Source organism: Balaenoptera musculus, chromosome 14 (genome assembly GCF_009873245.2).
Source record: "Balaenoptera musculus isolate JJ_BM4_2016_0621 chromosome 14, mBalMus1.pri.v3, whole genome shotgun sequence".
Classification (NCBI taxonomy): Eukaryota; Metazoa; Chordata; class Mammalia; order Artiodactyla; family Balaenopteridae; genus Balaenoptera; species Balaenoptera musculus.
Window position 1 is genome coordinate 73,136,927 of NC_045798.1, and position 27,833 is coordinate 73,164,759.

The 27,833-nt window shown below is 42.2% G+C and overlaps 1 protein-coding gene, 1 long non-coding RNA gene and 1 other non-coding gene across 5 annotated transcripts in view; 1 reads left to right on the forward strand and 2 right to left on the reverse strand.

The window, feature by feature from the left end:
• Positions 1 to 1,528: 1,528 nt before the first annotated feature.
• On the reverse strand, positions 1,529 to 17,089 carry NARS1 (asparaginyl-tRNA synthetase 1). 3 transcript variants are annotated; one of them, XM_036823030.1, is made up of 15 exons: positions 16,855 to 17,089; positions 15,717 to 15,799; positions 13,473 to 13,538; positions 13,280 to 13,372; positions 13,105 to 13,194; positions 12,063 to 12,141; positions 11,143 to 11,213; positions 9,649 to 9,735; positions 8,041 to 8,262; positions 7,734 to 7,933; positions 7,170 to 7,305; positions 6,452 to 6,565; positions 4,246 to 4,377; positions 3,805 to 3,936; positions 1,529 to 2,998 (listed from the first exon to the last, which is right to left on the reverse strand). In XM_036823030.1, the coding sequence occupies exons 1-15, from the start codon at positions 16,895 to 16,897 to the stop codon at positions 2,867 to 2,869; spliced, it is 1,680 nt and encodes a 559-aa protein (XP_036678925.1). In that variant the 5' UTR covers positions 16,898 to 17,089; the 3' UTR covers positions 1,529 to 2,866. The 3 variants fall into 3 exon arrangements, with proteins under 3 accessions (XP_036678925.1, XP_036678924.1, XP_036678926.1); XM_036823029.1 differs by having other exon boundaries at positions 2,716 to 2,998; positions 15,717 to 15,796; positions 16,855 to 17,058; XM_036823031.1 differs by lacking the exon at positions 15,717 to 15,799 and having other exon boundaries at positions 2,716 to 2,998; positions 16,855 to 17,057.
• A 1,413-nt stretch (positions 17,090 to 18,502) lies between these two features.
• Positions 18,503 to 18,606, reverse strand: LOC118880446. The gene has a single exon (XR_005016314.1). It is a non-coding gene; the product is annotated as a U6 spliceosomal RNA (small nuclear RNA).
• A 3,217-nt stretch (positions 18,607 to 21,823) lies between these two features.
• Positions 21,824 to 27,833, forward strand: part of LOC118906669 — a 43,108-nt gene continuing 37,098 nt past the window's right edge. The window contains exon 1 of the long non-coding RNA XR_005022570.1: positions 21,824 to 22,011. This is a non-coding gene — a long non-coding RNA (uncharacterized LOC118906669). The remainder of the gene's footprint in view (positions 22,012 to 27,833) is intronic.

The window sequence follows — 27,833 nt, forward strand, 5'->3', positions numbered from 1 at the left end:
CAAACTTCATTCTGTCACTTTTAACAGTGCATCTTCAGGCATGTATTTTAACTTTTCTCAACCAATACCTCAAGGGCTATTATCCATATATAGGGCTATAGGACTATAATTATAATTTATATATTGTATAAATTTATAATTCATATAATTATCACAAGAGGTTATTGTGGGGATTAAAGCATGTGACAGTACACGGCTGACACAAACCAGTACTCCATTATTGGCAGCTACCATCATTTTGAGAACTTCCCAGTATGACTTGAAAGCTAACGAGTGCACAGGTGTAGTGTTTTTGTGGCCACTGGCAATATTGGACAGTCTCAACCCTGCCCCAATTTTCCCATTTCAACATTGAGATTGGGAACAATTTCAAAAGAGATTAATGTGAGATGAATGAGGACCCACAGTCATGATGATGAGAGGCTTAAGGCTGGCTTTAGAAGAGGGAGGTAGCTACTCAGTGACAGTCACACGAAGTCTGCCACAGCCTCAGCTGGGCGGGCTTTTAAAAAGCATCCTGGGCCCAGCCCTGAAATTCGGATTCTATTGGTCTGGGATGAGGCCCAGGCACCAGTATTTTTATAGTCCCAAGTGACCCCAATGCGTAGGAAGGTTGCTTATGACAGAATCATATTGCTCTATACACTAAACAAGAAATTTTTAGGAAATGCTAGAGGCAGCCATGTGTGGGGAGCTGGGTGGGTGGAAACGGCTGTAGGACAGTGACAAAGTCAGTATTTAACTCATTTGAATTGCTACAGCATTCACCTCCCATCTGTCTCCAAAGTACCAAAGGCGAAGGGGGCTGCTGGCGTGAGGATCACGTATCAGGAAGAGGTTTCAGGCAGGAAAGAGCCGTGAGATGAGTCCCACGAGAGCAGGAACTCAGAACCGGGTGTCTGTGAGGTGGACGCTTGGCAGGGATGTGGGATGGGCTTGTGACGCTTAGATTACAGGGACAACCAGAGTGAAGGGAATGCAAGTCCACGTGCATGAGGTGTGCTGCTCGGGTTCTTGGTTTGACGTCACCACAATCTTGACTCCGTTATCCCCACCTAATCCCACAGCTCTCCCTCAGTATTTAAAACTTTTAACCCATTTATACAATTAAAATCTAATCTAATTGGGCCTAACCTCGTCACCTAAATTCTGATCAAATGAACTGCCTAGTTGAATCCAGTTAGAGCTCATTCCCATTCTTACGAGTATTTTTTATTTAAAGATAGAGGTCAAATATACTACAAATGCCCCATTTCCATCTGTCATTTTACTTCACTGCAAAATAAGATATAATCTAATGTGTCTAAAATACAAAAAGGATTATACAAATGATGTAACTAGGACCCACATTAATTTTTAAAAACCATTCCTTTTCATTACCATGTACTTTTACTAATACCTACCAAATTCACGAATATCTAGTTTCACATATACAAATCATGAAAAATAAAGATTTAAAAAATGCAAAAGGCATGAACTAACTAATGTGAAACAGAGACAATCAGCTTAAAAAAATTAAGTCAGCAAAGAGTTTTTACATGTATCCATTTATTGATTGCTGGGAATACAGCTTATTGAGGATACATGACATGCATTCTGGGGGAAAATTAACCAAATCTGAAATGAAGCCATTCAAAAAGCCTGCAAGTTAATAAGTTAGCACAGATTAGACCTAAAGACACAGTGTGGGGTGACTCCAACAGCCATGCAGGGCTGTCATGAAGATTCCAGCTGCAAATACTTTTGGAACTTATTTATTTACTTTTTAAAAATAAATTTATTTATTTATTTACTTTTGGCTGCGTTGGGTCTTCGTTGTTGCGCGTGGGCTTTCTCTGGTTGTGGTGTGCGGGCTTCTCATTGCAGTGGCTTCTCTTGTTGCAGAGCACGGGCTCTAGGCGCGCCGGCTTCAGTAGTTGTGGCTCACGGGCTCCACAGTGCAGGCTCAGTAGTTGTGGCGCACGGGCTTAGTTGCTCTGCGGCATGTGGGATCTTCCTGGACCAGGGGTCGAACCTGTGTCCCCTGCATTGGCAGGCGGATACTCAACCACTGTGCCACCAGGGAAGCCCTGGAACTTATTTATTCTTAATTACTTAGGAACTACCAGGGAAGAGTGAAGATCACCCTGCCTCTTTAGTTTGAACTAATGCTAGGAAGAATGCTGTTCACTGAAATGCCAAAAAACAAAAACAAAAAACTTGCTCTTACTTCAAATAGTTTAAGGTAATTCCACTTTTACAAATTCTTCCAAATCAATTCGTATGCTTTAGAATTATATAAGCAGCTATCAGATTTAGAAAAGATTAACAACTGAGGCAAAAGACTATTCATTTCATTCCTATATCTACTGCTGATTTATACTCTGTTCTAATACTAGCAGATTTTTACAGCATATTGTCAATTTTTCCCCACGGTGTTTGTTTTAACTCACTGATACAATAAAATGATATAAATTAAAGAATTCCAGTTACACTTACAAGGAAAGATTAATTTACTGGAATGTCTCAGACTGTAAGTTAAAACTAATCATATATGTGGTATATATGACACAAAGATTATAACCTAAAATTGGATAAAATGCTGAAATATATTCATGACTGTAGAGTTACATGCCACATATTTTCCCCCAAACTCTGTAATGGGTTTTTTTTCTTAAAATGACACCATCAATGTCACTTGATATTCAAATGATTTGGATTGCTCTTCGTGGTAGCAGGAATAAAAAACAAAAAGAGAAAACAGAAACGGATATACCCCAGTGGAATAAAAAAGGGAAGATTTTGGCTGTTTTTTTTTTTTTTTTAAAGAGGCAGCTTGTTCCTTCCATGAACCGTGTTCTTTCCTTAAATCTCCAGGAGGAATCGGTTATGGTTTGCAGCGCTGGACAAATCGAGGGTACAAGCATACATCTCGGATGTGGTATCTATCCAGAATCCAGGTTAAGAATCGTTCCAAGCCCAGGCCATAGCCTCCATGTGGACATGTGCCATATTTTCTCTGTTTAAAAAGAGAGAGAGAGAGAGAGAGGGAGAGCGAGAGAGAGGAATAAACGCTCAGTTTAAAATTTTGTCCAGAGTTTCCCTGGCGGTCCAGTGGTTAGGACTCTGTGCGTTCACTGCCATGGCCCCAGGTTCAATCCCTGGTTGGGGAACTAAGATCCCGCAAGCTGCATGGCATGGCCAAAACAGAAAATTAAAATAAATTTTGTCTGAAATAGTTAAAATTTTCTACTGTAAAATGAGTCAGCTTATTGTGGTTAAGAATTCAACCCCTTATAGCTGATTCACTTTGCTGTACAGCAGAAACTAACACAACATTGTAAAGCAACTATACTCCAATAAAAATTAATTGAAAACAACAACAAACAAAACAACAAAAGGAATTCAACCCTTAATCTACACTCCTTCATGGACCACATGTGAAAAAATAATTTGGTATGAAAAATAAACCAAGGATTTGCCACTCTGGAAGGAAGAGATTTCAAACTTTTAAATTAAGTTAATGTCTCTGTTTATCAGAAGAAAATGAAAGACTAGATATTGGTAGGATCTAATGACATTTTAAAAAATTCAGTAGCTACAAGCAAGGCCAGGAGTTAATAGGTTTTCAAATTAAGTTAACATATTACTGGCCAAAGACAAAACTAGCAGTACTCACATGCCACATTATTATAACCATGAAACTGAATACAGCTCATTCAAATGTCAAAGTATCACCCTGAATACTTCCCTTTTAAAAATTTCAATTTATACAGAACTATTACAGTGAAGAAAATTTAAAGTGATTAACGAAATTCTTTTTACCTGATCTGTGTACCAGTAATAGGGAGTGGGGTCAATTCCTTCTCTTTTATAACCTGCCAGTATCTCTTCATTATCCCAGATACGCATCGAGCCTCCCACAATCTCACCGACGTTGGGCATCAACACGTCAACCTTTCAAAATGAGTAAATAGAATGCGGTTACTACTAGGCTCTCAGTCACGGCTTTGCTCTAGAGTTTAAATGAAAATCACAATTAAGCTCCTATAACTAAAGCAGCACAATGATCATGCAAAATTCAGATATTATTCAAATTCTATAATTTAACAAGATAGGTTAAACCCAATCAGAGGACAAAAAGCACTTCTTTAAGTATTGTAGATTTATAATGAAATATTTGCTGTGAGCTGTATCTTATTCCAGTGGCAGTGCCCGCCCCTTTAAAAAGCAAAATCTCTAATACTATTTGAATCCCAAACTGACAGATTCGGTAAGGCGGGAATCCTCGGGACATCGCTGCATATAGAAGGACTTGATCTCCACAGGAAATCGACACAGCAAGATGGGCTCATTAATGGTGTCCGTCATCAGTCTCTCAGGAGCTTCTGGGATATCCTGAGGTTAAACAAGACTTCATTAACATTTACAACTCGAAAGGCAACGAGACAGAAGCAGCTCTTTGACCCAGTAGCAGCCCTTCATCTTATTCATGCAACAGAGTCCAGAATACACACCCACCCATGACCCATAATCACGTGGGTGTTAGGGACAATTTCTGCAAAACGAACTGTAAATAGATCTGCCTCCTCCTACAGTATATCTGTGCCATATTGCTTGAGGAACAAAAACACGCACAAAAAACAAACAACCTCCCAGACACTGCTCGGTTATTTATTTTTTCCGGTGGCCAGTTTTATCTAGGTCTGAAGCAAACGCAGTCCACTCAGTCCCACAAGGCATAAGATCATCAGTGAACGCTCCACAACATCAGTGACCTACACACAGAGTATGTTATTAATAACACCAATCTTTAAACTCTCCTGTTCTCTCTGCTTCTTTCCTGTTACAATAAATCTGCATGCCTTCAGTGGCAGTAAGACAGTCATAAGACAAATAGCCAGTGTCAAGTTTATAAGTGTAACCACACCTGGAGTAGTTAGCCAAGACAGGTTAGATGATGATGAATCAAGTTAATCTGCTTCCTTCTCAAACATCCTTCAGTAAACCACACATAAATTCAAGTTAAAACTGAAAACTCTTGTCCCAGTAAAAACAGACAGAGAGAACTGGACAAGACTCATTGATTTGTTTAATGTAAGAAACTGAGAGGGAGCTTAGCCATCACCTGGCACAGCTGTTTTCAAGCTCTCGTCCCTGGAGCCCTGCGTCGTCTAAAGTCCAGAGAGGAAACGGGAGGTGAGTGGGAGAGCTCTGGTCTCTCCGCCTGTAACTGCTTTACATACTAGAGTCCTGCATACAATTGAACTGGGGGAAAAGGGGTCGTACTGCACATTCCGAAAAGTTTGAAGACCTCTTCTCTACTCTAGCGCCCTCATGTGTATGGGATGATACTGACACAAAGAGGAAATGCTGACACACATGGAGGACTTCCTGCGCCTCGGCCCTGCTGAGCATTTAGCTCATTAAGTTCTCACAACTTTGCAAGGTGGACGTTACCTCCAAGGCAGAGATAGGGAACCAGAGAGCGGGGTCACTGGCCTTATGTTAACCAGCAATAAGGACAGAGGTGGGAGCAAAGCCCACCTGGGGGGCTTCTTACTCCAAAGCTTGTGTTCTTTCCACTCAATCATACTACTTTGCTGAGTGCTGGGCGATAACAGTTCTCAGGTTTTCAGCACAGAATGTGGTTATTATACATCATCAACTGAATTCATGATACAATAAAAGTAATTTACATAGACCTAGTACACTGTCCTCTGTAAATTCTTTCTAAAAACAAAAGAAAACTCTAGTTAGCAGCTATTACTTACATTTCATCTGTAAAACAGATTTGCAAATACTATGTGAAGAGTGGTTAAATGCACAGGGAAGAGGGCTTAGAATAATGTTAACAATCTATACCCCCAAAACATGCTGGGAGGGTGGTCCTGGGCAAGACAGACATGCTCAGCGTATCTGGGGCACTGGGCCACCTTCCTCAACAAAGCCTCCTCTCTTGGTTTTGCATTTTAATCAGTGGCGATTTTCTTTGAATTGCCTCCATATGAAGGAGCTATAATTCACTGTTTTGGGGGGAGGAATCCTTTTTGAAGGAGCCAGACGGTTTCTCCAGAAAACCAAAACAAATATATACACATACCAACACTCTGCATGTGATTTCAAAGTTTATAACTTTCTGAAGCATCCTGCCAGTCTAGAGAATTACAGCCAGAGCTTGTAAGTCAAGACCACAGATTGATCATGGAGGAGGAAAGAGATAAAGGATGGGATGTGAAGGCTACAAACTTGCTAATAGTTACTGAACACTACGGAAGAGGCACTGCTCGAAGGTCTACTCTACGTCTACTAAGCCGTGGATCCTCAGACAACCCCAAGCAGAAGGGTCCGTGGTTATCATTTATTTGACGACAGCAGATGCCCCTCTGCATTACTCGTCAATTAACCGGAAGTAGCAATCCACTTAAGCACAAGGTTACCTTTGAAAAAACGACTAGAAAGGAATACATACCTCTCCAAATTCATAGAAAGTTCCATCTTCTTTCTTTATATTGTGTTCTTTTAGCCACACAACAGCATCTGAATAGTTCATCCGTTTGAAAGGCCGTTTGGGGGGCTTGAAGTTCTACAGTAGAAAGGAAAAATACAGTGTATGTAAAGAAACCACTCACACTAACATTTCCATTTTAAGAAACACTATTTATCATTACTATAAAATACTATTTCAGACTTAAAAACAATGTGGGGAATTCCCTGGCGGTCTAGTGGTTAAGACTCCACACGTTCACTGCTGAGGGGCTGGGTTCCATCCCTGGTCGGGGAACTAAGACACGCAAGCCATGTGGCACGGCCAAAAAAAAAAAAAAATTAGTCTGGAAATGAGTGAAGGGAGTCAAAAAGTATAAACTTCCAGTTATAAAATAGGTAAGTCCCATTAACAAGATGTAATGTACAGCATGGTAACTAGAGTTAATAACTCTGTATTGTTTTAGATATATAAAATTATTATGCTGTACACCTAAAACTAATATAATGATATATATCAATTATACCTATAAATATATATATATTAGTCATTTATTTCAAAGCTCACAAAGCTATTAAATCTATAAAAACCTAAAAAAATCTGTTAAAAAAACCTAAAAAACATAAAAATCTAAAAAAAAAAGACTTCACTGCCTTCCGAAGCAGAATCCCAATTTTGTGCTTCCATACAATGGCAGACCTACCGGGTTGAGGTCATGCACTACGCTTGCTGCGGGTGATTTCAAGACTCTATCGACCACGTCACAAACCAAGTCCTCCAATCGGTTCAGGAGCTCCTCAAAGGTCAGGAAAGGGCACTCTGCTTCCACATGAGTGTATCTGAGGAACAAGACACTAGCTCAGAGCCTCTCTTCTTTTCACAAAGTTTCTCTTAAGCAAGGATTTTAATGCTGGGAAACTGTCCAGAAAGGGAAAACTCCCACCCTGCTAACCAACTCCCAACTCTCCAAATTAGTTTTAGCCCACCCGCCTTCCTTTCCCCCTTCATAGTCATTTCTTGTTTATTCCTCAACACATAAAGGATCAAGACAAAGTGAAAGAACAGACCTTAGTGAGTTATGGCCTAAGAGGCAAAACTTCTTAGACAGTTTCCATTAATTTATTCAACTGTCCTTCATATAGCCTATTAATACATCAGAGGTTTTTACACAGACATCATTTACCTACATCAAGATTGCTTCTCTAAACATATTTTCTTTAAAAAAAAAAATTTTTTTTTAAATAAAAACAAAATGACAATTCTGTACTCAGCCAGGTGCCTTCGTGTTCTGGATTGCTCTGCCCTGTATGACTGTGCGATACAAAAGACATCTCCCAGAGCTGGAATGCAAGTCTCCAGGTACAGCTGAGAGGACTGAGTCAGATACGCCTCTTCCCCAAAATAGTCCAGCTTGAAGAGTGTGGCACCGCCTTCCACTTGTGTTTGCACTAACGTTGGAGGACTGATCTATTCAGGTGGAAAGGAGTAAATAAAGGCCCTTCTGTGAGCACCACTGTTCAAGTTCAAAAATGCTACAAGGCATTGTTTGCAAAGGATGACGAACGCATACTTACTTCGTAGTACCCCCTATCGAAGAAGTGATCTCTAAAGCACTTGGTGACCACAGAACGTGCTTTTAGGATTTTGGACATGTTTTCTCCCCGGATCATCATGTGTCTGTTGTTGAGCTGGACGTCAACGTCAGACTCCTCGTTGATTAAGTTATCAGCGCCTCCAGCGGGGGCCAACCCGATCAGTTCCCAGAAGTCACAATTCAGCTCATGGCCCCCTGGAGCCTACATTTTTTAAAAGAGTGTAGGGAGGGAGAAGGAAACAGAAAATTTACAGTATGAAAGATTCTAATTTATATAAAAATTTTTAGTAAGCTCATATTTCTAAGAACCTTATTATTAGCCTACCCTTCTAAAAACAAAGACCCAATAATTGAATTTTATATTTATTTAATATTTCTTTCAGACTAAATACACATACACAATTTTTAAAAAATAGAAAAGCACAAACCAGAAAATAAAATAAACTATAATCCCACGACTTGGAGTAACCACTAACTATTGTCAACATTTTGGTATATCTTTCTAGCCTTTGCCCAATAATTTAAAAGTAACATAATACCCACACTGAAAAACTCCTTAAATACAAAGGTTTTACTAAAAGGTGCTTCTCTTTGGAACATATATATATAGTAAAAATTCAAATTCTCCCTAATAATTCCATTGAAAGCATTACATTTTAGAAGCCACACAGTATGAAATATATAGCTATCTTGGTACCAAACACTGGACAGCAAGTAATATCACAAAAACCATTCCATTTTGCAATCACATTACTTTCAAGGAAAATTCAGTAAACTTGAACCAGATATTTACTCTTAACATAGGTTCTTTGCATAGACTCTGGGAGACTCTCTTTTATCAGTATTTCTAGTCTATCAGGAGGACACTATGGGCTCCCTCTGGTGGTTGATATGTCACGTTTGTTTGTTTTCTTTCCCAACAAACAAATAATATAACCACAACTGTTACTTGACCAATAATTACCAACAAGTAACTCTAACTGGTATAGGTTACATGCCTGTTGGCTGGGGAACAAACAACTCTCTGACTATCAAAACTAGCTTTAAGTTTTTTACAAAGAGGCTTTCAAATGCTATTTTAAAAGTTTCAGATTTATTTTATTTTATTTATTAAATATTTATTTGGCTGCACCAGGTCTTCGTTGCAGCATGCGGGATCTAGTTCCCTCACCGGGGATCGAACCCGGGCCTCCTGCATTGGGAGCGAGGAGTCCTGACCACTGGACCACCAGGGAAATCCCAAAAGTTTCAGATTTAGATCACTGTTCTTTCCTGAAAAACTTTCGGTAGACTAAATTTTCATTTCCACTTAGCTGAAAAATTATTTACATACACACAGCAAATTGTTCTCACCCACGAAGTTTATTCAGGAATTCCTTAGGTTGAAAATCCCTGAGATCGTTACAAGAGCACACAAGCTGTACAGTATACGTATCTCATCGGAAAAGGAAAAGGCATTCTAAATTTAGCAGGTGCATCACATTTGTATATTTATATGCCAAATACCAAAAGTATCAATACAAATAAAGACACTGGAAAACAAACAAGTACACAACACTTCTCTCAGTGAGGAACTCAACGCACTCACCTGCTTGCCCTTTGGGGTAAGATTTAGCATTCCATACACTGCGACACTACTCTCAGTGGACAAGACTACTCCATTGTAACACTGACACTATAAGAAGATCAAGTTCAAATTCAGTTACTCACATTTACATTAAAATAGTCTACTACATAAAAAGCAAAGGGAATTATTTACAAACAAATTATCTCGTCCGAAACTAGTAAAATAAGACAGCCATCAAACATTTACCTATATACAGATACACATATGTAAATACATACTTTACATACATACACATGCATAAATAACACTAGCCCATATCCCTCAAAAATATCTGGAAAGTTCGTTTCTCTTTTTCTTTAAAATGTAGACTATTAAAATAATACACAGAGTTCACTTAGACTATGATAATCAATACTTGCTAAAATCATTAGGAGAAAAGTGATGGAAAACTTTATAAAGGAGGGATCAGGCCATCAACATCTGAACCCACTAATCATAAAGACAACCAGAATTATGTGCTCCATGATGTGATGTCATTGGAAGAATACAGCTTTGTCCATGAAGTAGTTTTATCAAGAAGAAGAAGAAGAAGAAGAAGCAGAACCTGAATCTGACCAGACCTAACCTCCAGCTTATAAGAAATACAAAGGATAGAGGAACATGTTAAATGACACCTTATGATGCAATCAACCAAATCCAGAATGTGAGAAGTCCCACAGGACCAATGACCAGACTTTTTCCAATAAATGGCAAGGGGGAGTGGGGTGGAGAAAAGAGAATGAAAAGGGAGATCTGTTTTAGATTAAGAGCGATTTCAGAGACATATCAACTAAATGCAACATGTAGATCTTGTTTGGATCCTCATTCAAACCAACCAACTGTAAAAAAGACATCATGAATCAATTGGGAGAATCTGACTGGATATTTAGGAGTTGTGCTTATTTTGGGGGTGGTGTGATAATGGTAGTGTGGTTATATTAAAAATATTTCTTCTTGGTGATACATATGCAAGTATGTTTATATGAAATATGATGTCTGGGAGGTAAAAGGGGGGAGCAGTAAACCAGAACTGGCCAAATATTAATCATCACTCGTTATGGACTTAACGTGTATCTGCTGCAAATTCGTATGTTGAAACCCTTCTCTGCTCTCTGCTATGAGAGGATGAGCACACAACAGGAAGTGGGTAGTCTGCAACCCAGAAGAGGGCCCTCACCAGAACTTGACCATGCCGGCACCCTGATGTGGACTTCCAACCACTACAACCATAAGGAATAAACTTGTGTTGTTCACAAGCCACCCAGTTTATGGTACTTAGTCACAGCAGCTCAACTAAGATGTTACTGAAGCTGAGTGTGGGCACGTGAGGTTTCTTCCTACTGTTCTATTTTTGAGATGTTGGAAATTTTCCACGATAACAGTTAAAATAAGCACAGACCCTAAGCTTCCCAAAACTAACAATAAAGTAACCTATTGAAAAAACTAACTTTTCATCGTAAATATGAAAATATTTACCAAATCATCTGACAAGACACACTGGAGATAACCCGTACCATCCCGCAACACCAGAAACATTAAATTCTTTCCTAAAAACGAGAAAGAGAAGTTTAGCCAGATTGCTCGAGAGGCACTTGAAAGCACTTTCTCATAATTTAATCTTATGTAAAGGAACCGCCACGGTCAAATGTTGAAAGTTCAAACCTCCCACATGGCCCCATTCCTCTGAAGGGTTCACCAGTAATATCACTACTCAGTATCTGGCAAGTATTTTGCCTTCTTCATTTTTCAAACCCTTCATACTTTTAAACCCTATGTGAGCCTCCTGACCCACACGATCATGGGAAAGCAAGACAGTAAGCATGTGAGTCGAGGGATTAAGTCTTATTCACCATTGAGTCCCCTGCAATACCTAGCAAAGCGCATTCAGCAGGTGGTGATATATACTGCCGCACAGAAGCACTCTTGGTTTTTTATGCCCCCCTTTCTTTTTACGAAGTTGACAACCACTTACAATAAAAGACATGTAATAAAATAACAAAAGCAGAAAGATAAAGCAAAACATCACGACCAAGTACAAATATACTAATTATAAAAATCAGCATCACTGCCATCAGTAAGTTTCAGATCTGGCTCTGCTCTTCCGGTAACATACCCCCTGCTTTTCATGAAAGAATTCGATTCAATTAGACAAATGTTTCCTGGATACCTGCATCACTGCGACTGCTTACAGTTAAGTACCATTTAAAGAATTTTTAAACTTTCAATAGTCATATTAAATAAGAACCAGTTTAGGATACAAATTAGTATTTCCTTTAAAAAGCTAGCATTCTCAAACAAAAATACTCCCAAGTAAATGTTTTTTTTTAATGTTCTTCATCATCTAAGAGCAGGGATATTGAAAATTAAAGAGAGAAAAGGACAGCTATGCCCGTTACCTTGCCTACGCAGCCTGTGGACCCAGCCAAATACCTTTACTCTTTGGCCTCTATATCCTTCTAATTCACGAATCTTCACCTGTCAAGTCGAAATAAAAAACATTTGACCCAGCATGTCACTTATCACATACCAACTTTGTCGTGAATATTAGATAGATGGCAGAAAAGTGTTACAAATTCACAAATGGTGTAAAACTGCTGACAGTCACTCTACTACAGGTCAGAGCCAAAAAATTTCACCACACTGGAGGGGTTAAAAAAATATATATATATATCCAAGTCTTCTTTCTCTTAGTGCAAAACTGTCAGTGAAACAACCAGAACTTCAGATATTGTTATATAAAATCAATGAATTCACAATAGCAACAAGGCTAGTCCACGCAGAGCCCCCTCCCTGACCTCACCATCCCTCCCACCACTCTGGGTGGTGGATGCTACTGAGGCTGGCTTTTCCTCCGAGGGATGGAGGAGAGAGGGGAGGGGAGGAAGGGGTTGGTGGGTGTGGCCAAGAAAACAGCTTCATCACCAAGGAAGCAAGAAAAAAATGACAATCCAGCAGCAGCAAGAACCATTCGAATTCTAACCATGTCCATTCACAGACCACCATTCTGGTCTAGAAAGAATACAGACATAATCAAATTTCAAAAAAAAAAAAAAATTACAAAAACTTTTTCTTTATTTAAGAAATCATGAAAATCTTGGATTTCAACCTCTTCCTTTTACTGTGAGGAAACTGACACCCAGGGAGGGTGAAATCACTTGTCTGAGACCACACAGCCCACCAGGCCTGGATTCCAGGGCTGCTTAGCTTTTAGTCGGGACAGAATTTGTTCAACATGCAATTACTAAATTTTATCAAAAAATGAGCCCCGCAAGGACCAGCCTCATAACTCTCAAACATTACTGCGCTCTCTCCCTTTTGAAAGAAAAGAAGAGACAAACAGTGCAAAGGAACAAAGCACGTGGCACGCCCCTCAGACACAGAAATAATAGTTTGACCCCGTGAGGCCACAATATTTGAAACGATATACATCACACTTACACAATTTGGCTCTGGAAGACTTGGGTCGTTTTTAATGGTAATCTTCTTTGCTTCTTCCAGGTTCTTCTCTCTTCGTAAATTGTCTTCTGCCTAGTTTTAATAACCAGGCAATTTGTTAACATGGCTTCTGGTGTCCCAACTTGAAAAATGTTCACAGAGCAAATCTACTGCTCACCTCTTTCTTTTCCCGGGATTCACTCTTCATCTGTTCCCTGTGCCACAGTTTTCTAATGTTCTTCATCTGTGATTTAGAAATAACATCCCACCTCTGGAGGGATAAACAGATATTTAATGTTTTCAAGACTGCTGTATTCTAATGAAAGTTTCTTCACAAAATCTAATTCTGTAAAGCTTTGGGTTCACCCTACCTCGTTTTCTTTTTGTGAATCTACGTAAATGGTAGGAAAGGGTTCTTTTCCAACTGTCATCAAAGCCTTGGGGAGGGAGAGAGAAAGAAAAAGGACGTTTCTTTAACATTGTACAGTGTTTAAAATCAAAATAACACCTGAATTACGAGGTAACTTTGATAACCTAGAACATAATTGAGAGCCCAGAAGAAAGCATAAAGACCCTACCAGCCAAAGGTCAATGTCGACAGAAGGAATGGCGGAACATTCAAAGAACATTTTGCTTACAGTAGAACGTCCTTTCCCAAACAATTCTAGCAAGTTCGGTTACACCGTATATAGTTTCCCATACTAGTAGACTAGAAGCCACAGATTTTAAGTGGCCACGGGGACCGACAGGAGGCACGCTGACAACAACAGAAGAGACCGCTGATGGCAAAGGCCAACTGCAGGGCACAGCCAGACGGTTAATCCTCACGAAGAAACCAGGGGAGTCATTTCTGAAACTCTCTCAACAGCATAATGGTTAGGTACACAGAAGGCTAAGCTTCATTTAATTGGAAAAATTCCTGTGTGTAGAATGTATGTACCTCTTTTCACCAATACTGGGACATATCAGACATCAATATTATCATTTAGTATTTTAAAGTTTGTATTCTTTTTTTAAAAAAATATAGTTGAAAGTATGTAAAAGATAAGTGTTTTATTAACTGCTTCAAATATTCCTTCAAATTTTCTCCTAAGTTGTCACCAACCAAGAAATGCAATGAATTACTGTCTCTAGTGTAAGATCTGAAGCTTATAAAAACTGACCTTTTCTTAAGATCTAGTTTCCAAACCTGAAAAATACTTTTCACCTTGATTTAACACTAGTCTCAACTCAATTATTGCTACAGAGAAGGAGGGAAACTGGATCTTTTGGAAACATCCAGGAGAGTTAACAATTAGACTTTGTAAGGATGTTTGTAAATCACTAAGAATTCATTTACGACCTGACAGTCTGTACTGATCCCTCCTTTGTTAATCACTGATACTGAAAGAGTCAAACTATGATTCTCCAAATCAGAACGGCACACTTCTGCTAACAGCGACATTTTGCAAACATTCATCTAAACACTACTGTCAGTTCTGGGGAGCCACAGGAATCACCCCAACAATCCAAAATGATAAAGATTTCCCTCTAAGAGTTAAAAAATTAAGACCCATGGTTGACACACAACCAGAGTATGAGCTAAAAGAGGAGAGAATGGTCCCAGGACAGGAACACTTGATAATAACCTAAATAATACTGTAACAAAGTTCACAAGAAGGGGGATTGGCCAGGCACAGATACACAGAAAAAAGTGCCAGGGCAGTGCTCTTCCTGGTGCTGTCCTGGGAGAGGGCTTTAATCAACTTCCTTATGTAGCAGCTGTAGCCATTGCAGTCTACAGGCAAGCCCACGGCTACTTTCAGAGGGATGTCTTCTTGGCCCACACTGTAACCTGATGCCATCAGGTACCTACTCAATCCTGAGTCGAAGCTCTCGAAGAACCCATCTGAACTGTGTTTGGCTTTCCATGTAAGTCTGCTTAAAGAGAATATGCTAAACTCATTGGAGGATTCTACACCCTGAGAAATAATAATATATTGTTAAATTAGCGTCCTGGCTTTAGGCTCCAGACTCATGAGTTCCTGAGTGTCTGCTCCGTTCTTGGTACTGATATAAATCAGGTCTTTGAGTCTCAAGGCTCAAGATCACATCTGGATTCGAGTGGTAAATTCACCGAGAGAACTCTTAGGAGTCAGTTTGGAAGAAATGTGAGCATAAACTCAGTATGACTAAGGGAAGATGATTTTTATTTCTACAAGAATTAAAAAACTGGCCAACTGACTCATTGGAGAGAAAAATTCCGAGATGCGATGCCGTACGGTAAGGAAGAAAAGAAGATACCTATTAAAAATGTTCAAGGGGAATTCCCTGACGGTCCAGTGGTTAGGACTCAGCCCTTTCGCTGACAAGGGCCCAGGTTCAATCCCTGGTCGGAGAACTAAAGATCCCACAAGCCTTGAGGCGCGGCCAAAAAAAAAAAGTTCAAAAAAGTTTAGAGGTAGATCATCTAATACCCTTAAAGCTACATATCTGTATACACCCCTTACTTGCCCTTTTCGGAAAGTTCTCTTCACACCTAGTGCCTTAAATAAAACTCCTGACAAGTCACATAATAACTGACATGAGTCATTAATAAATGCAAAGTCGTTTTCCTAATGAGAAAGAGGCACTACCTTAAGGCCTGTTTTAAAAGGTTTCTCCTTGGTTCCATCACCAGTAGTGTCACTCCCCTCTCGGTCTGAGACATACAGCTCTGCTGTTTCACAAAAAGAGAATAAGTTACTCACTTGACCAATAATTATCAGTCACCTCATACTGCAGCTACTTTATCCATTCTTTATCTTTGTAAACAGAACAAGCATCTGATTAGTAAAAATTATCAAGGTCCAAAAGAAATTATACCATAATTATTTTCCCACTTCCCTATCCAAGGACATCCATCCCATAAAAAGGGATTAGTTAAATTTAGCTTTTCAAAAGGAACTTTGATCATTTTCATTTGTGGTACTGCTTCTATCTACTCGAATCCCCAACAACAAAGCAATGGCTTTGCAGTTGGCCAGACCAAACTGGAAGCTTGGATGTTGTACCTTAAAAGCCCGAGTGACCCTGGAGAATTCACTTAACCTTTCTGGGCTTGTTTTTGAGCCTATAAAATGAGGAAAACAATACCCATCTTGAAGTACTGAGGATGAAATATATAAATCGGATATGCTGGTGCTAGAGCACAGAAATCAAATAAATACCAGTTTTCTCTGGTCTTTAAAGGAAACCAAAGCTCTGAGGTTAAACAAACTGAAGAAGGCCTCATAAGGAGTAAGCGAGCAGAGACATCAACCCAGGTCTCCTAAATCACTTCCTTTTCCTACTGCACCAGATGGTCTCCCAGGAAATCTCAATATAAGTGAGAATATGTGAAAAAGAATTCGCATTCTGAAGTCCTTTCCTGCCGGTCACTTGGAAGAGTCACATATTTGGGGGCTGCCCTGAGGTCTGGCCATGCCTCGCTCTGCCTACGTCTCAGCTGAATCACGGGATTTCTCGCAGTGGGGCCGGGCCGGGAGCGGCCGCCACCCCAGCCGGGGCACCCAGGGCTCAAGGGGAGCCGGGCCTGCTCCGCGAGCGCGGACCCAGGGTGGGTCCTGGCCCCTCCTCCCTCCCACCATTCATGTGAACAGCGGCGGGGCGCCCAGTCTGCGCCAGGCACCAGGGTAAGTAAGAGCTGTATTCGGCCGCAACAAGGCTGCTGCCCCAAGCAGGAGCGCCGCGCCGCGCCACCTACACACCCCGGGGTCCCCGAGCCTCACTCACCTAGCACCATCCCCGCGGTCGCCCTGGTCACCTCCAAGGACATCACCTCCAACACGCCGCCGCCTTATCTCCCGCAAAGTGCACCGGCGGCTTCCTCAACTCGGAGGTTGCATCAGATAATGTCGTGCAGAAATCGTCGCAGTAAGGCACCCGAGCGTCGCGGCTCCATTGGTTACAGGAGGTTACGGAGCGTGGGCGAGCGACGCCGCAGCCGCCATCTTTGGTTCGGGCCTAAGCAACTTCCGGGTGTGGCTCCGCCCCGCTCCCCTCGCTCCCTCCCAGTGAGCTGGGGGCTCCCGGGGGCACAGCCGGAGGCTCCTTGGCCCCCCGACATCCGGGTGGCGCTGCAGTCCCGATCCCCCCGGCCTCCGTTTCCCCAACTTTCCCGCTGAATCTTCCAGTTCCGCGCCACCCCCCACCTCCCGTTGTGGGCACGGTAGGGCCCTTCCGGAAACCGGATCCTGGATTGCGTTCCACATCGCCAGATGGTGGAATGCTTGTGGAATTAATGTCGTCGTCAAATACATTGAGCTCCAGCCACAAGCTGGGGGTGGAGGTAGGGGTCAGGGACAGAGTTAAGGGTAGTCCTGTCTCCCATTCACTGCCTGCTTTGACATATGAAGGTGTTTTAACTTTCTAACTTCAATGAACGAATGAATGTATTTCTGTATTTGTCACTCGGACTATAGAGTGTGTTTTTATTTTGAGTTACAAGAATCACTATTACGGAGGCCGTGATAACGTTGTGAAAAGAACTAGGGCTTCAAACCTGGGTGGAATTCTGGTTCTCCCTTTGGCTGTGTGCCGTGGGATAAATGAGCTAACCCGTCTGAGCTTCAATTTCCCTATTTGTGAAGGTTGATTAAGTTCACTGCCCAGCAGTCATAGGTACTAAGTAAAGGGTAGGTAACATCATCATTCTCAGCTTAGTGGAATACCAGAGTTTGTCCCTGAATCAAAGGAAAACATACTCTTGTTATGAAAGAAACTCTACAAATAACTCTGTGCATAGATTCAGAGTCTATCAAAAATATGAACCAGATACTTTTCTTTAAGAATGTTTTCCCCAGTTTCACGGACTTTCCCCTTTCCCTCTTTGCTGAATGGTTTCTCTTTGCTCATGTGTTAGTTATCTGTTGCTGCAAGGCAAATTTCATTACCTCACATAGTTTCTGAGGGTCAGGCATTCGGGAGCAGCGGAGCCAGGGGTTCTAACACAGGGTCTCTCCGGAATCGAGCTGTGGGCAGGGGCTGCAGTCACCTGATGCCTTGACTAGGTGAGGATCTGCTGCCAGGCGCACTCACGGCTCTTGGCAGAAGGCTGTAGTTTCACGTCAGGTGGGCTCCGCAGAGGGCTGCCAATGACGGGGCAGCTGACTTCCCACAGAAGCAAGTGATACGAGAGAGAGAGAGATTGAGAGAGAGAGAGAGAGACTGTATTGGTTGCCTATGTTGTATAATAAATTACCCCCAAACTCCAAGCAACAGTCGTTTTCTCACATTGCCTGTGGACCAGGAATCTGGGCAAGGCCTAGGTGGGACCTCAGGCTCTGGGTCTCTCAAAAGACTGCAATCGAGGTGTCAGCTGGGGCTAATTTAAGATTTTTCTTTTAGCAGTTTGTTTTGAAAGCTGTATGTAAGATTACTCAAAAATACGGAATGCTTCACACATTTGTGTGCCATCTTTGCATGGGGGCCATGCTAATCTCTGTATCCTTCCACTTTTAGCATATGTGCTGCCGAAGTGAGCACAGTCTAAGATTTGTAAATCTCACCTGGGTGATGCTTTCCCACACACTCCTGTGGGCGTCGGCAGGATTCAGTTCCTCACAGGCTGTTGGACTGAGGGCCTCAGTTCTTCGCTGGCTCTTGGCCAGAGGTCTCCCTCAGCTCCTTGCCACGTGGGCCTCTCTGGTGGGCCGCTTGCTTCATCAGAGCAAGCGAGCAGGAAGGAGAGCATGCAGGCAAGATGGAAGCCACGGTCCTTTATATCCCATCACTTTTGCCATATTCTGTTCATTAGATTCGAGTCACTTGGTCCAGCCTACACTCAAAGAAAGGGTTTTACACCAGGGCACGAATACCAGGCGGCAGGGATCATGGGGCCATCTTAGGAAGCTATCTGCCACAACAACTAAACCCCGAGCTGTAGTGCCTTTTCATAACCTAACCAATGAATGACATTTCATCATTTCCGCTATATGTTACTGGTCACACAGACCAACCCTAGTATAATATGGGAGAGGACTACACGGGGGGGTGGAGGTCACTGGGGGCCATACTAGAGGCTGACACCACAGCCCAACCAATGAATTTCTCCCCTTCATCCTGCTCTGAGCCCCCAGAGGCTGGCTTATGTGGACACATCAATGGGCTCTCTGGCTTCTGGTCAGATGCAGCCAATGGGGAGCACTGGCAAGGATGGAGTGAGGTAGGGGTACATATTCCCCTAGCTCCCTCATTGCAGGCTGGCTGCACCTTCAACTGAAGGCCACAGGACCTGTCAGGTGGCACTAACAGACTGTCATCTGAACTACCCTTCATGAATTTAGTTTCATCTGATCCATAAAATTGGATGTACACAGAAACATTCCATTGTAAAGAAGGAAGTGGGTCTACAGGACTGGGCCTGAAAATGACAGATTCCCATAACACCTGCTTTGACCGCTCCTCAATCCACACATACAGACTCAGGGGATTTCCCCATGTCAGTCCGTGACACCTGCATAATATGCTGGCATGAGCCAGACGTGAGCAGCTATTGTATTACAGCCTCACTTGGGTTCAGCTCTGAGAAGACAGTGGCGAAGGGAAATCATCTCAGATGCTAGAACTCTGAGTTGATGACTGGTTTTCCACTTCTTACATGAATAGAGATGGCCTGAGGGACTGATGGACACTGGCTAAAGGGTTGACAAGTTGATCAGAGACTTGGAAAGAACAAGATTAGAGATTAGGTATGGCAGTCTGGTGGGAAAGTATGTGGATGAATTTTTCTGCATGGGCCCAGAATGTGAAGATATCTTGCCCTGTGTAAATACCCAGGAGAAGGCATTCAGTATAGAGGAGGTCTTTGTAAACTGTGGATGTTGGCCTTTCCCACCCACCCACCCCCGGCCCAAGTCCCCCAGTGCTTGTTCAAAGAAACCATATAAAAAGTCGCTGTAGTAACAGGATGGAGGCTATGCATGGGTTCAACGGCATGGGCTGCCCTTCATCAAGGCTGATCTGGCTGCCTGCCTAGCGCTGCGGAGGACCCAGCCTGACAACAGCAGAAGCCAACTTTGAGGACCTGATAGGACACTAATCTTTGGGGGGACCAGGTGGCCAGCTGGTGGCTGGTGGGTTACATTCAACTCCTGGAGGAGGCAGCAATATGCCTGTCAACTGTAGAGTCATTATCCACAGGCGGCTGTACCCTCCCTGCCTGCGGCGCTGGCATCTGCGGACTTAGAGAATGCTATGTCTATCTCCGCAGTACATAGCATCTTCTCTAACCAGGGAACACATTTTCAATGAAGGAAGTGTGACAGTGGGCTCATAACTGTGGAGTTCACTGTGTAATCATGTGCTTTGCGTCAAATTAGATTATTGCTTAAAATATTCACACATGCTTCCCTTTCCTCTGTGAGAGAAATGTACTTTCCTGCTTCATTCATGTTGGGCTTGGCCATGTGGATTTTCTCTGACCATGGGAGGTGGGCAGATGTGACGCAAGCAAAGGTTTAAACTGTACTTGTACAGTTGAGTTTGTTTTCTTGCTCCTACCATCATCATGAGAAGAGTGGCCCAACTGGCCCACTGGTCTAAGGAAGGTGATAGAAATGTGACCTGGACCCAGTCTGCAGCTTGGAGCCAAGCCCATCGGAACCCAGCCCAGACCAGGTTGACTCCTAGATGCATGAGTGAGAATAAATGATTGTTGTTTTGCCTCTGAGTTTTGGAGCATTTTGTTACACAGCTTTATTGTGGCAATAGGAGACTGATACATGCCCCATTACCCAGAAGCATCTGGCTTAAAAGAGAGCTGAATAGCCTACGGGGAGGCAGTTACGACACCCTGCGAGGTGTCATAGACAATGTTGGGTGCAATCTCCCCCATAGTGGAATGCATATTATTATTTTTTTGTAGGTTTGTTGGTTTCAAACAATTCTCCGGGTATTTTCATTTCTGTGAAGGAGTTGAAATGTCTGTGACCCACACTGAGGCCAGTAGGCAGAAATCTTTACTGTTCTTTGCCCAAGGGAAGGACAACCTCTCCTAACACCAGTGAGGACCACAGGAAATGGAAGTGGGAGAAGGGAACACAGCTCCAGGGCTACTGCAGGCCAGCCCCTCTGCCCACTACCCTCAGCCTCTACCCCCAGTAATAAAAATAAAGTGGTCGGGTCGCACCTCCTCTTTCCCAGGGCGGTTCTCTCCTCATCTACCCACAGCCGGCATTGAACTTGCCTCCGCTCTGTGTCTGGTAGGTGGCCCATACATGTCACCACCAGATTGTAGGTAAGAGGCCATCCTGGCATCCTTCCAGGGCACTTAGCACAGAGCCTTGCTCTCAGTAAGTGATTGGTATCATTCTGTTGGGGGGACAATCTCGTTTAGTCCAGCCTCCCTCCGGAAGCAGAACTTCCCTTACAGCATCGCGGAAGGGGTCACTTCCAAGAACAAACTCAAGTTTCTCGGTGCTCATGAGTGCATGAATAAATGAATGCATTCAGTGAATGGCATTGCTCTTCTCTCCTCATCTGACTGTGGCCTGCTCATCTAGCGGTCCTCGATGTTTCGGCCCCACACCCAGTCAGGGTTGTTCTAGCGTCTTGGCGGACGTCCCTTCGCTCCACCAGGAACCACAAGCGAGTCGCGGTCCTAACACTGTATTGGCCCCCGAGGGCCACCGTAGCTGGCCGCCGACTTGCACTTAAGGCCCGCGCTGGCGGCGGCGCCATGTTGTCTCCGGGCACTTCCGCGTGTGCGCACCTGGTCCTGCTTTTCCGGCTGCGCACGCATCTCTCAGGTGTGGTGGGCAGGCCGGACCTAGAGTGCTGCTTTCAGCATTTCATCTCCGAGCAAACTCACAGGCGTCTTTAGAGCTTTCTCAGGCACTCAGTTATTTGCTCCTCAGAACAGTTTCGGAGAGAGAAGAGGCAGAAATCACTGTAAGCGCCTCTCGGGCACCTTTCCCCATCCCGGGGCCGGGAACGGGGGTGGGGGGTTGGGTGCTGGGAGGAGAGGCCTAGTGTTTGCTTAATTAGCGAATTGGTCAAGCAATCAAAAAAAAAAAAAACTCAGTAATATTTAAAACCGGTTTGAAATTGCAGACAAAAAGAGTGGGTTGTCATTACGGTGAAACTATTAATTTAAGGAACTGAAAACGTAACTTGTAGAGTTAAATGTAAACACTTAGGTTTGCTTGTTAATTTATTTCAGTGATTCTCAGGCTCTTTCACGTTCGTCAACTGCTAGCTTTATCTATAATTTATCCCTTAAAAAAAAAGTGAGTGAAATTATTTTAAAGTCCTGCTGTCCTTTAAGGAGGGTGAACAATGGGGCTCTGAAGCCATATACCCTAGGACACAGGGCTCTTAAGTTCTACCCTGGTCGGGTTTTTTAACCTCTCTGAGCCACAGGATTTTCGACTGTAAAATGCTAATAATCCCCTGGAAAGGTTGCCTTTGTGAGTGAGGTTGGTATGAGGTCAAGTTATACAGAAATGCCTAGTGTTTGCTTGGCATCTAGTGAGCCTTCTGAATTAGGGCACAAATGATATTGATAGTTAATCATGGTTCTTTTGTTCCACGATCCTGCATAATCACACTTTCAAGCCTTCAAGCTCCTGAGGGCTGCTGGTGGGCCCGCCCCATCCCCTGCCCCGCCCTCCTTCACCCCCAGTGAATTCAAAGTATCTCAGACCCTGCAGAGCCTTTCCGCTGCCCCACTTCTCAGGAAATGACCCGTCTCTTGCTTCAAGCCATTAAATAGGAGCTTTCTGAAGGCCTTTCCTCAAAACTCGAACTTTTCAGCCTCAACACCCGTCCTTACCTTCTAGTACCATGTAAGTACAGTTGACCCTTGAACAACACGAGTTTGAACTGATAGGTGGATTTTTTTCAATAAATAGATACTGCAGTACTACACACCTGAGGTTAGTTGAATCTGCAGATGGTTGAGTATAAGGTTGTATTTGGATTTTCTGCCGAGTGGGTGCCCCTGCCACACCTCCCCCGCCCCAACCAAGGTGTTCAGGGCTCAGCTGTGGTATCATCCCTCCTGTGTTCTGGATCCTCCTTAGTTCTCCATTCTACTCTCTACCCTTCAACCAGGGCCAACACTTGGAAACATAAATCCCATCATTTCGTTCTCCAGCTGGCGACCTTCCCTGACTTCCGTTTCCTCTCAGGATCCACCCCAGTCCCCCTGCAGGCTCACCGGGCTGCGTGTGCTCTGGCTGGTTGTTGCTTTCTGAAAGCACAATTCACAGTAGCCAGGGGTAGTTTCTTTGAATTGTCCTGGGTACAGCGTGGGGTTTGGGGTAGCCTTAAAGAAAGGTGAAGGCAGAGTTAAATGGAAAAGGAGCTGGGGAAGCTTTCAAAGCAGAGTGAATTGTGTTCTCTGAAAGCAATGAGGGAGACCTCCTCCAGGTGATTTTGAAGAGCAATCGTGGAATCAGTTTAGCAGGAGTTGAGGCTTCTAGAGGCCCAGCTAATGATATCTTGGTTTATGGGGTTTTTTCTTGTTGTTTGCTGTTGTAGCAGATCAAAGTGAAGGTATTTTCACCCAAAGCCACAAAATCCTAAGAAATATCCCGGTCTTGGATAAACCCAGTAAACTGAAAAGAGCTCTTCTGGTCCACATTTACTCAAGATGTTTACAATGGTGAAATTCTGATGCAAATTTTCCAAAAACTTGAACCATAGCTCTACTTTTAGAAATAGTCCTTAGTGTTACCTCTATTAAACTCTTCAATAAGCATGCACTTTTATGTCAGTCACACAACATTTAAATGAGGCAGCTGAAGGTAGGTGAGCATTCCAAAGTGAATGGTAAGCAGGAGCCTCCCGTAGGATTTCCGTAGACTGGCTTGCTCGTTACGCAGCACGGCTCAGCATCCATCTTGTAATGAACCTGCAAGGTGACTCCCATTTGGCAAATTGACCTCTAATCTAAAGGTTGAATCTTATCACCTGGGAGAATTGATTCCTGATGAGAAACGCTAGACAATGGAACCATCGCTCGTTGGCTTCACTATCCAGATCCAGTATCTTTAATCCCTTGGTGGAAAGAAACAGAAACATTCCATGGCTTGTGACAGCACCTCGAGAATGATTGCTGTTGTTGAACAGCATCAGGGGCCAAAGGAACATTGATCATCTCTCCAACTGGAGTTCATAGGCAGGTTATCTGGAGTGAGTAACATATCCTGAATTTGGCAGGAGCACCCTGGGTTTTTAACCACCATAGTTGGTTGGGGGGTTTGGATTTCTCTCCATGTTAGAATTTCCCTTCCTCCTATGTTTATTGTAAACAGCTGCATTATAATTTGATTCAAGTTTTGAGGCCAGGGAGTTCCCTGGGGGTCCAATAGTTAGGACTTTGTGCTTCCACTGCAGGGGACACGGGTTCCATCCCTGGTCAGGGAACTAAGATCCTGCAAGCCGTGCAGCCAAAAAAAACCAAAAAAACAAAAAAAAACCGGGGAGTTTTGAGGTCAAATTTCCTTTCTGTTTTCTTTTTGCCGTACTGCTCGGCTTGTGGGATCTTAGTTCCCCAACCAGGGATTGAAACCCGGGCCCTTGGCAGTGAGAGTGTGCAGTCCTAACCACTGGACTGCCAGGGAATTCCCGAGGCCAAATTTCTGATAATTTAAAAACTATGAGAGTTATTTCTTCCTATGCATCTTACTGCTGAGCTCATCTTAGCTGATACTGGGTGGCACAGAAGCAAATCTATACTGGTCTTTGAATCTGGAACATTCTCTCATTTTATTGGTGCTACCCCATATTTGACATGACCTTAAGATGTTAGTCAGATTCTTCTGAGGTCAAAGAAAACATATGTACATATACATGGCCTGACAGAGCACTGCTCTCAGTCTGTAACCGTGAACAGGAAGCCACCATGTCTTTGGATTCCCAGTCACCCAGTGGAGCAGAGTAAACAGCTGAGGGTTGCTGGCCTAGTGAGGAATTTGTGGGCTGGGGAAATCCTTTGAGAGGATTTGTAACGCAAGCAGGAAAAATATCAACACAAACTACCCTTTTTTGGCTTAAATGTCATTTCTATTTATTGTTATTTAATTTTTGGAGTAGATAATATATATCCATATGGTTCAAAACTTAAAAAATGTTAAAAACGTGAAAAAGTTATTCATTTTTAAAAGTCTCACTCCCCACTTCTTTGCTTTGTTTTTTCTTTCTTTAAAACGACTTCTTTTGAGGTACACATACAGTAAGTTCCCTACATACCAACGAGTTCTGTTCCGAGAGCGCGTTCATAAGTCCAGTTTGTTCGTAAGTCCAACAAAGTTAGCCTAGGTACACAACTAACACAATCGGCTATATATTAATAGTACTGTACTGTAATAGGTTTATAATACTTTTCGCAGAAATAATACATAAAAAACAAACACAAAAAATAAAACATTTTGAGTCTTACAGTACAGTACCTTGAAAAGTACAGTAGTCCAGTACAACAGCTGGCACACAGGGGCTGACATCGAGTGAACAGGCAAGAAGAGTTACTGACTGGAGGAGGGAGAGGAGGTGGGAGGTGGTAGAGCTGAAGGACCGTCAGCAATAGGAGACGGAGGGTAAGCTGCAATTTCACTCACGCCTGACTCTGATGGACCGCACGTTCGCATCTTTGAAAGTTCACAGCTTGAAGGTTCGTATGTAGGGGACTTACTGTATTTAAAGTGTGCAATTTTATATTTTTTAACATGTCATATACCTATTAAACCATCACCACAATCAAGATAGTAAACAGATTTGTCACCCACAAAAGTTTTCTTGTGCCTCTTTTAATCCTTCCTCATGCATTTCCCTAAGGACTAATGATGTTGAGCATCTGTTCATGTGCTGTTTTGCCATAATGTGTTATCTTTTTTTCCCCCCGGTATTATTGAGATGTAATTGACATACAGTACTGTGTAAGTTTAAGGTGTACAGCGTGATGATTTGACTTACATACATAGTGAAATGAGGACCACATTAAGTTTAGTTAACATCCATCATCTCATATCAATATAAAATGAAGGAAAAATTTTTTTCCTTGTGATGAGAACCCTTAGGATTTATGCTCTTAACAACTTATGTATATATTTATCATACAAGTTACATATATATTTATCATGCATATAGTCATCATGCATCCCTAGTACTTATTTATCTTATAACTGGAAGTCTGTGCCTTTTGACCATCTTCATCCAATTTCTCCCACCCTTCTCCACCTCTGATAACCACAAATCTGATCACTTTTTCCATGATTTTGGCTATTTTTTAGATTCCACGTATAAGTAAGATCATCTAATATTTGTCTTTCTCTCCCTGATTTATTTCAGTTAGCATAATGCCCTCAAGGGCCATCTATGTTGTCACAGATAGCAGGATTTCCTCGTCTCTTACACTAAATAATATTCCATTGTGTGTATATAGCACAGCTTCTTTATCCATTCATCCATTGATGGATACTGAGGTTGTTTCCATGTCTTGGCTATTGTAAATAATGCTGTTGTGAACATGGAGATGCAGATATCACTTCCACGTGTTTTTGTTTTCTTCAGGTATATTCCCAGAAGTGGGATGTCTGGATCATATGGTAGTTCTATTTTTAATGTTTTGAGGAACCTCCATATTGTTTTCCATAGTGGCTGAAACAATTTATAATCCCACCAAGTGTGCACAAGTGTTCCCTTTTCTTCATATCCTGGCAACATTTGTTATCTCTTGTCTCTTTGATGCTAGCCATCCTGACAGGAGTGAGGTGATCTCATTGTGGTTTCGATTTGGATTTCTCTAATGATTAGTGATGTTGAGCATCGTCATGTACCTGTTGGCCATTCGTGTATCTTCTTTGGACAAGTATGTATTCAAGTTCTTTGCCCATTTTTAAATTGGATTCTTACTTTTTGTGCATATGAGTTCCCTGTGTATTTTGGATATTAGCCCCTTTTCAGATAAATGGTTTGCAAATGCTTCTTCCCATTCCAAAGGTTATCTTTTAATTTTGTTGACGTTTTTCTTTTGCCGTGCAGCTTTCTGGTTTGATGTAGTTCCACTTGTTTATCTTTTATTTTGTTGCTTGTGCTTTAGGTGTCATATTTTAAAAAATCATTGCCAACTTATCTTTTATTTTGTTGCTTGTGCTTTAGGTGTCATATTTTAAAAAATTATTGCCAAGATCCATGTCGAGGAGCTTTTTTTCTAAGTTTTCTGCTAGGAGGTTTATGGTTTCAGGTCTTACATTTAGTTCTTTGATCCATTTGGAATTGATTTTTGTGAGTGGTGTAAGATAGGGGTGTAATTTCATTCTTCTCCATGTGGATATCCAATTTTTACCATTTATTGCAGAGACTGTATTTTCTCCATTGAGTATTATTGGCTTCCTTGTCAAATATTATCTGACCATATATACTTGGGTTTATTTCTGGGCTCTTGATTCTGTTCCTTCAGTCTATTTATCTGTTTTTGTGCCAGTACCATACTGTTGATTCCTATAGTTTTATAAGTATAGCTTAAAATCAGGAAAGTGATACCAGCCACTTTGTCCTTTTTTCTCAGGATTGCTTTGGCTATTCAGAGTCTTTTGTGCTTCCATATAAATCTTAGCATTGGTTTTTCTACTTCTGTAAAAAATGCCATTGGAATCTTGATAGGGATTGCATCAAATCTCTAGATGGCTTTTGGTAGTGTTGACATTGCAGCAATATTCTTCAAATCCATGAACACAGGATACCTTTCCATTTATTTGTGTTGTCTTTGA